Source organism: Argopecten irradians, chromosome 2 (genome assembly GCF_041381155.1).
Source record: "Argopecten irradians isolate NY chromosome 2, Ai_NY, whole genome shotgun sequence".
Lineage (NCBI taxonomy): Eukaryota > Metazoa > Mollusca > Bivalvia > Pectinida > Pectinidae > Argopecten > Argopecten irradians.
The window spans coordinates 14,325,586-14,335,843 of record NC_091135.1 but is presented as its reverse complement, the minus strand read 5'-3'; the positions used below and the strand labels follow the sequence as shown (position 1 = coordinate 14,335,843).

The following is a 10,258-nucleotide window of genomic DNA, read 5'->3' as shown; positions in this document are numbered from 1 at the left end:
ATTCGAGACAGTTAGGCTAGAGTTTAGGTTACTTCCCAAAAAGAGTAACTCGTCAAATTCTACCAGTGTAATTTAGCTAAAATACCTAAAATGATCTCGACCAAGTGCTATTTTTCGTGTAGATAGGAAATCCACGATGGCCGCCATCTTGAAACACATTTAAAACTTCCTTAGTTCTACTGTGCAATGCCACTTAAACTTTCTTCTGAAATCAACCTGATATAGTTGCGACTTATTATTATTTTGGGGTCGATTCGACTATAAAGATGACCACCACAGTCGCCATCATAGGTATATCTATATGTTGTTATCAAAAAAGATAAGAAAGAAAAAAAAATTAAAAAAAACATTGCACTGTCATTCCATTCCGGATCCAAAGTCACCATATTGAAAACAAATCTTAATATTTTCTTTTTTAAATGCAGCCAATAATTTAAGTTACATTAAAGCTCTTAGTGTCTTGTTGAGTTTAGTCATATATTGAACTGTAAATTTGATTTTAAATGGGAGAAGTCACATTTACGAATCACAATTTAGATATAATTCAAACTGCAAATACAGAACTAAAATCTAAACAAAAAACTGCTTAATCAATACTGATTCAATACGTGTTTACATGTTTTTATTTGGCTTTTACAATAGTATCGTTTATTCACAGTATGTCGTGGAATAAATACACAGGAGGGATGAACATCATGATAGGTTTCTTCTTTCTGACCCTTAGAACCATCGGTAAGTTTATTATTCCCTAAAAGGTAGCTAAGCGTTTAGCTAATTTATGCATAACGATACTTGCACATATATTTTGTAGGAAATTTCTCCTTTTGATCGAGTAGCCGAGTTCATTGTAGGGATTACTTCTCCTTACTGATAGGAGCAAAAGGATCATGGGTAGAACAAATTTCAAGGCGGCATTTTAATGAAAGTGCGAGCTCCAATTTAAAAATTTTGGCAATACGAGATCAGAAGAAGATTATGTAGTTTGCCATTCGAACTATTTCAAATGGTGTCACCCTGATGTGACAAGACAGAGCATGCATAAATGTATGTTACAAAAAATACCTGGTAGAGGAAATGTATATCATAATTAAAAACCATTATCTATGTTTTAATTTTCTAGATCGTTATTATATATGTATTTAAAATGTAATACGCAATTATTGATATTAATTTCCATTTCAGGAAAAAAGTATATTTGTAGGTTACTCACATTACAAATCCGGTATACAACATGAAAATTATTTCTGCAATACGTGTAGTGATTCAACAATATTCCATTGAGGATATGTTGTGTCAGCGTAATCACGTTTTATTACATCATTATTTTATTTATTTATAGTCTACGCCATAATTATTGTTGCTTCTTGATTTAGGTAATAATAGAATAAAGTTATTTTAAATAGCATATTTTGCTATTCGAAAGAAGAAAGTCTTCTATATGTAATTATCGAAGTCATGTTTATCATTTAGTCTTTATTTTTAATACCATGCTATTTTACCAATTTATTTTTACCTTGGAGCACGTATTTGAATTTAAACACTATTCATTTCGTTTTGTCAAGATAATGTTTGACAAATTTGTATCGACAATAATATGTTAGATTATAGAATACATATATATATTCTTCGCAAATTTCCAGTAATTTATGGGACATGGTGTCAGTCTCTCTATACATTATTTCATGTTTGGCTTGTTAGAAGCCTCTGAGGTTCCGCTCTTTGGCCGAGACCCATAATAGAAAATGTTTTTTCCTCTTCTTCCTAGCGCTTAGCAAAATAGGGGTCAGGCGTCTGGTCTTCTGATTAGATACATTTGTATGTTCACTCACCATACGCAACGCATAACAAAAAGAGTCCTAGATATGAAGAAAAGATAAAGTATTTGAAACATATACCCAACTTAAGTTTTGCGCAAAATATGATGGTATTACATGAATTATAATTCAATATTTTCTATAAGATGTTAATAGGACGTTAATTAATCAAACAAACAAACATTAACAAACCCACAGGCCTAACCTATGCTGTAATCAACGAAAGGACATGGAGACACATCGGTAGCCTGTCAGGAAAATTATTTGAACAGCCCATGTTTGATGTAACAGCTAGGGGACGAGTTCACTGCTCTACGTTATGCTCTAAAGAATTCTGTTGTTGGACAATGACCTTTAACCCCAACACGAAGGGCTGCAGAGGCTACTGCAGGACAACGACTGTTGGAGAACAGATAGCAACTGACGTGGGCAGGGAATTGTATCAACGAGAACCGGGTAGTCCAGGTAACGGTTATCATAATTAACGTTTATGTACCGTAATTTCCATATTCACGAATCAAGACGAGCTTTTAATGTTATCCACCACCAAAGCTATTACAATTTCGGGAATTACAATACTCAAGCTTAAATTTTGCAAAGTTGAATAAGAGTAGTCATGCAGGGTAGGACGAAATGTACCTGCTGCCCATATTGCATGATCGTAAAAGACGACTACAATTATGATCTTGGTGTGTTGTTGCAAATATTTACAAGCTAATAGCTGCCCCAATAACCATCTCAACATAACACGGAATGATGGAATATTTATGGTTAAGTATGAAAATAGCTTTCCCAACTTAACTAACCCACTAGAATTCAGTCGTTTATATTTCGTGTTTGAGTTTTTTCTTTTTTTGTTTTTGATTATACTTTCGGATTCATCACGTGTTTAGAAACTACCATGTTCATGCTTTACAACTTGTTTCAGTTGATTACAATTGCTTCGCCAGCCTAGAGTTGGGGCTTTGTCTTTCCCTCAAACTTCAGACGGTTAATAAGTATGAAGCCGCTGATCGATGTGAAAAAGAAAATGGTCATCTTGTTAGAGCGGATACAGTAGCGAGAATCGGGGCTGTGACAGGATTAATTAGTGCTATCTACCCGTCATGTATGTATAAAAATAGTAGTAAAATGTTGTTTGAATCTGAACAATAATTTAGTGAATTGTGTTATCATTTGAAATAAGTTATTTGATGTCGACATCGGTCTGCAGCACTGAAATAATATTACTTTAGATATTTTAGGAAATAATAGCGTTGAGGAAGCATTGGTGGATTACTTTCTAGCGCCCATTGACTTATTCACAAAGAGTATTTAATATATATATTCCCGTAACAGTTCTAACAAATACTTATGCACTTTTATCTGACATTTTCTGAAATATTTGTTTGTGTAAACGTGTAAATATTTCGCCGAACATAAATAAATTTCAAATTCTTCGATGATTTTCCTCTTCATTTGACAGAATGTCACCTTCTTAATGTAAAGCTAATTTAATGTGGCCGCAAAGTATATTCAAAGTGTACTATTCCGGCGTACAGTAAAGTAATTTTAGTGTATTCTTCCTTCCATAATCATCAACAGAAAAAAACACAATGCTGAAATTTATGTTTCATAACAATATTTAAGACAATATCAAAATCTCGCACGTATAAGTAAAAAACATGTCATTATCATTAATAAAGAGTAAAAAATATGAATTTATCAACAAATAGGTTAATATACAGTTTAATATGCAATCCTATTTGTACTAATCCTAAAAACAAAATTATTTCACAGCTGTCGTGGGTGTCGTTTGGGTTGACGGGGAAGACTTCAGTGGTACAAACAACTACATCATGACCAATGGCGGATCGATACCCATTACGCACGAACTCTGGAACCCTGATGAACCGAATAGTCTTGACGTTGAGCAATGCATTGGTTTATATATGAGCGGGAAGTTGAACGATTACTCATGTAGCACCAAATACATATACTTCGTTTGCGAATATTGAGAAAGTAAAATCCATACAAAGTGTCGTAATTGTCACTCTGTTTTGGTGTAGCACTAATGTGCTTTAAGGTTATATATCTAGATAAATATTGACGTTGTCCTTGATCATATTGAAATACTTTAATAGCATATAAAATACAGAAAACGACCGGTATGCTGTAGCAAGATGCACAACAAGGGCACAAACCACTTATAAATGTAGTTGCATGGAGCTTACTTGAACGGTTTTGGAGTTTTAGCCCGGAAACGAAAAAGAATCTTTTATCTAGATACAACTGTGAACAAAGGTATATTTTTGTATTGCATTAAAGATGCTCCACCGCTGACAAAAGGTATTTTTTCACTATTAAAAACAGGAGCAGACGATTTAGTGTTTTTCTTCAGTTACAAAAGTTACTTACTTTAGACCATTACCACCATTGAAAAGTTTGAGATTCTAATTTTACTTCAAGTTAAAAATATAAAAAAAATAATTAATTGCATCCCGAAAAAATTTCGTGCCACTATATCCTATATGGAATGATGTACTGATTGCGCATGTACCAAAGGCAAAGTAAATTATTTCATATTATTTTTTGTGTTAATTATACGTATATATACACGATAAAACACTAATTATTGTTCAAATGATGAATACCATTTATGCTCTGTGTCGGCGGTGGAGCATCTTTAAGCAAATACAAAACATTTATTGGTGTTTTAAAGTTAAACAAATATAAATCCATCTCTCTCATAAACAAATAGGTTCATATAAAGTCCCTTATACCACCATACTCAACGTGCTATCTTCCTCAGGAACACAAGTTATCTCCCATACACTGTACGTCAACCAATACGCTCCCTGCAAACCAATCGATTTTACACATATGTGTTTTACATATATGTATATTGAAACAACATTTATATGATTTGGCTTGTAGTCTACTATCTGACATAAATGTGGTTAAATCATGTGAGAATTTAAGAGATACATGCATCAACTCTATAATATACTTACTCAATACACAACAGTTTTCTAATATATTCATCTAAGTGATTCTGAGTTACCTCCCTTTTCTTTACCCGAACACTGCCCGCCCCCACGGTATTATATGTAGTTTGTTTTAACGTTTTGGAAATATACCCCGTCTTAAATGATTAATGTCCAGCTATCTCAGGCAAAAAATGTCAGTAAAAGGAATTTGGTCTCCGATTTGATACAAGCTCACTGATTGGTCCACTCGCTCCTAGGAGTCAATCAGAGAGCTTGTATCAAATCGGATACGACAGACAAAAAATTGCCGAGATCGGTGATCATCTGTTCTGCATGACAATAAATGGAGCGTGGGGATCGCTAAGGGATACAAATGTGTAATTTTTATAAGTAAGTGAGTTTATATTGAAGATCTGCACTTCAGGGATGCATTCGTTGAATGGATGGCGATTTTATTCGGTCTGTGCTCATTAGGGAATCGTGACCTGGGGATGTAGCGTGTACTTTTCCGACTAACGATTTTTACACGAATCTTCGTAATTCAACTTTCGATATGAAATAAAATTCGCCCATAATCCCATCATATCATATACCATAGTGACCAGTAAGGAATTGTCTTCAATGTAAGCTAAAAAATATTCAGATCGGATGATTTTTGTGGTGATCAGAGCATTTTAAAATTAATTACCCCATTTTCTGGAAATGGGATGCAGGGCTAAGTAAGCAACCTTTCAGTATTGTTAGTAATTGTTTTTGCGCGCGTCTTAAACCTGTGGTTAATTCAGGTTTTTTTTTCATTTTTAAGATTTATCATAATCTTTACCATGCTTACGATAATGCCGTAAACTAAAATAAATGAAAAATATCTAAGAACTCAAACAAGTTTAAAAAATTATTATTTTGTAATCGATTGTTTCGGGACGAATGGTCTGAAATAGACTATAGAATCAAATTGTTTACCATAGACTTTAATGTCTACCGTTTGTCAATGTCCATGTTCAACTTTTATGCATTTTGACTACTTACTAATAGTAATAACATAATATGTTATACATCAATTAGATGATTATAAACTGATAGGAAAATTATTGTCTGTCCCAGAATGGGAATGATACATAATTCCCGTGCTTCTATTCTTTGGTTTTAAATACTATACAGTGAACCCGTAATTTATTTACGATTATGTTCCAGGTATGTTAAAGTGCCTAAACGCAGAAGCAGAGGTTAGGACAAGATTAAGTAGGTTTTAGATATAGACCTATTATTTTTAATTAGTTATCATGTTGCCAATTGATACCCTAAACTTAAATTCTAATAATACCCTTAACCCATTTATTTGCTTACAGTAGTTACCCACAAGTTTGAAGATCAAAATGCTCAATTGTTCATAAATTTTGACAGATTCAACGCATTACAACACGTTTTATTGACTTTAAAACTTTGAGCAATGTTGAAACGAGACATTCAGTGAGACTACAACCTCACCAGATCAATTAATTAATTTATCGATTAATGCAAATGCGCACTTTCAATTTTTTACAAACATTATAAAGCATATACAGTGATAATATCAAGTGACCAACAAACGAAAACAATACCATTTTGAACTGGGTAGGACAGTGTATTATAGTTTGTTAATGGTTCCTCAAGATAAAGGTCCAGACTAATCGGAACAAACTTATATCGTTACATATAATTAGCTGACTTTAACTGAAGGCCAATGAAACACACATTTCCTAAATGACTGTCATTATGATGTTCACTTCTATGTCGTACAAATGAGTTTCTCTCAACAAAATCCTTTTTAACTGATATCTTTATGATACTAGCTTATTAAATGATTCGTTGAAAAATACCATCCAAAACATGTTTGTGAGATCAACATAGACTCGAATATGATTAAAATATTTTAGAAAAGTAATTCCAAATTAAAATATAACATGAGCATGCAAAGTATTAATAATTAAGTTTTATAAATGCTAACTTACTAACCTTTCTTTATCAACCTATCGATAAAACCAAAATACCTTTACATAAAGATATTTAAGGACTCTATTCTACGTCGTGTTATCTAGTGTTTAACACTCAAGGGTATTTTGTCCTCAGAATAAGTGGGAACTGCACATCTGACTAACGGAATGTCTAACACGTGGCCGGCTCACGTCTGTTTGTTTTCACATCTCCTCGTCTAAATTCACATGTTGTTTTCCTTTTGTTCTAGTGAAATTTATCCCACCGTTAAGAAAGCATTAAGATATATATATAGTTTAGCCAATTCATACAAACTTACAAAAGCAGTAACGATACTTAAGCGCTTTTCGCAGCAAGAATTTTGCTTTAAAATGAAATGTTTTTCTTTCTGTTGTGAATATAACAACGATTGCGTCAATGTCATCCGTGGAAATTAAATGATGGACGTTGACTTGAATATATCATTTCATGCCGAAAATTGATTACACAAAATTAATACATTTACAATACTGGGGGTTTGCATGATCTAAGATTTGTTTAGTGAACTTTTTAAGATTCAATACTAATTTACTACATGTACAAACGAGGTATGATCACCCATAAATAAATTAACAAGAAGTAGGTGCAATAAGGGGCAATTATGGCCCAAGAAAGTATATAAATTCAAACAATGTCAAAACTTACAAATACAGCTTTCCAAAAGAGTTGAGTATCGATATTTTCGCAATCAAAGATGAATTCCGCTTACAGTTTTTTAGATGGTTTAAAAGACGATATATTTAGGCCATTTTATGCATTTTTATACATTTTCTTACAAAAACGGCTTGAGAAAACGTAGTTTTCACATTGGCCGCAGCTTTGCCCAAACACCATTTTTGTCAACAGAACCAACACAACAATGTAAATCTTTATGCAAAATATCGAATTTGGACACAAATGCCGCCAATCCGAAAAAAAGCAAATATGTGAATTAAACGAACGAAAGATCGCAGCGGCGGTAATAATTATATAAAACGGTATCGGGCACGGCCATTATTTATCCGGAAAAAATAAATCGAAAATATATTCAGTATGCGGTATAGGGCACGGCTATTATTTATCCGGAAAAAAATAAATCGAAATATATGTAGTGTGCATATATGAAGTAAGGAATAAAAATAATATTAGCAATTATTTTTATTAGTTTTATGACGATGTATAAAATTATTACTCCGTCCAACATTAAGAAGTTGATAATTTTCAGTAAACCAATAAGTGATTGACAAATGTGTGGTTAATATGTTACTCCTCGCAGCAATATCCGTAAAATTGAGTGGGAATACGTTTTGAGTACACTTGGTCTTTTTCTAACTGTCCCCCTTGAAAATAAACAAAACTGGGTGTATAAATATGTCATGGATTCAGATGTCACAAAATCCCTAAGTAGTGCTTGAAAGGTCATGAGTGACACAAACATGCAATAAACAACTGCTTGAAATTGAATTTCGTGTTCTTTCAATAACTCATTTATACATAGGATACTCCATATCTTAACATTACTACAAACACTTGACGTTAAGGTGTTTGAATAGGATTTTGACACCCCCTATTATAACTGTTTTTATTTTATGACCCGTCACTTTCAGGTATTGTAACAACATGCTATATACCTCATTCGTGACACACACTCTATTTTATAGCATCTTAGACGTTTTCTTATTCATGTACTTCGTCTTGTAGTGCTGCAATGACGCAGTAGTAGCTTACAATAATTGGTTTGGCTGTAATTATTTGCCAATGTAGCATTGAGATTAGTATAACCTGACGAGAAAAAAAAAACTTGCTCTTTAGAGAAATTTAAATTTTGAATAAACCATTTTTAATGATTCAAACAAGTTGGTTACTTTTAATTTTGTTCTTCGTTTTCTTACTTCATAGTTGCAATGACTAATTTACATATCTACATATTTTGCAAAATATTTTTCAACGTTCACACGAAAGTTAATAAAAATTTGTTGAAAACGAATCCATGATTTGACAAAATACATGAAATATATAGTATAAGTACTTTTGTTCGATCTTTCATGTCCTCATTTATGACTCCCTGCTTAGCCCACAGCATACCGGGAGTGTAACGACTTGTTCGCTCGTTGTCAGTATAATGTGACCGGGTGGAGTGTGTTGCTTGGTGTCTTCATTGGCATGCTTCAGTGATATAGCACTAAAAAGGGCAACAGTTCCACTATACAAGAAGACACAACATGAATATACCGCAGTCTCCAAAATATACAACCCGCACTTATATGCATACAACACATCGCATACATGGGAGGCCATGCTAACATGACCCTGGCTGTTAATAGGACGTTAATTAATCAAACAAACGAAAATGTGATCGTATGTTGTTGTTTTCTAAGCCTGTCACAACAATAAACGAAATTTAATTCAAATTTCAATAACAGCTGTTATGATTCTTATTCGTTAGTACTATTCTAAACATGAAACTAATCAATTATTTCCTTCCACGTACCTGCTATGTTGATATTTTTAAAAATCTCAATATAGTTATTTTTCACCGGGCCGGCTAGCCAGTCACACAATAGGATGCTGGGTTCGCGGGGATACGCCCAAATTCAGGACCTGTATTGTTCACTACGACAGAAATTCATCTAGAACATGTAAAAATGGATGGCGTTTCTATTGCATGTATTTAACAGATATTTTGTCAATAATAAACGATATTCATTAAAATGATAGCGCTATTATCAAGCTAGAGTAAACATATTAGAAACATCTAGCGTTTTATTTGAGCAATACCGAGGCCTATAATTAGCTTGGCTACTTCAGCACAGGGCAGCTGCCACGTGTTTTACGGTCAAATTAGGAGCAGAAATCACCTCAACGCTTTTAAGTATGTCATCAAAATGCTCGGTACAAGTTTTGCATCAAATCGAATCAAGCCACTGTCATATTTACACAACTACACATTTTGTCATTTTTGGAAATAGCAAGTACTTCCGATATTATATTAAGCAAATAAAGTCAGACTTGTTCGCCGATTGCTCAAATATTCTGCATTCAATTGAATCTAAATTGCATAAATGTCAATAAGATATGAAGTCACCTTTCATCAATTACGTTTACAGTGAATTAATTGATAAGGATTGCACGAAAGACGCTAACGAAATACAAGTCTCTGTCTTGGAACGAAAAAAAGGTGTCCTAGCCTTATCACATTGTTTCGTGCAATCATTCGACTATTGTGTTAAATCATTTTTCGTTAATGAGTTTTCATAACTAATTGGAACATTTGTGATAAAATGAAATTTATTTTAAAGGTTCTACGAACATTCAGCTTAATACGTGTGATACTGTGATACGTGCTAGTAGATATTGGTATAATACATTGTAATAGTGAAATTATCAAAGAGGATTTTGCGCTACAGATATTCTGCTATATTGTAAAATATAGTATATCAACGTTAAAATTGCATATGGTTTATATTAAAAAAACAAACAAACAGG

The 10,258-nt window shown here is 33.1% G+C and overlaps 1 protein-coding gene across 1 annotated transcript; it reads left to right on the top strand.

Moving 5' to 3' along the window:
- Positions 1-659: 659 nt before the first annotated feature.
- LOC138316451 (uncharacterized) lies at positions 660-3,854 on the top strand. The gene is made up of 4 exons (XM_069258144.1): positions 660-732; positions 2,013-2,279; positions 2,743-2,905; positions 3,580-3,854. The coding sequence occupies exons 1-4, from the start codon at positions 660-662 to the stop codon at positions 3,809-3,811; spliced, it is 735 nt and encodes a 244-aa protein (XP_069114245.1). The 3' UTR covers positions 3,812-3,854.
- Positions 3,855-10,258: the final 6,404 nt, after the last annotated feature.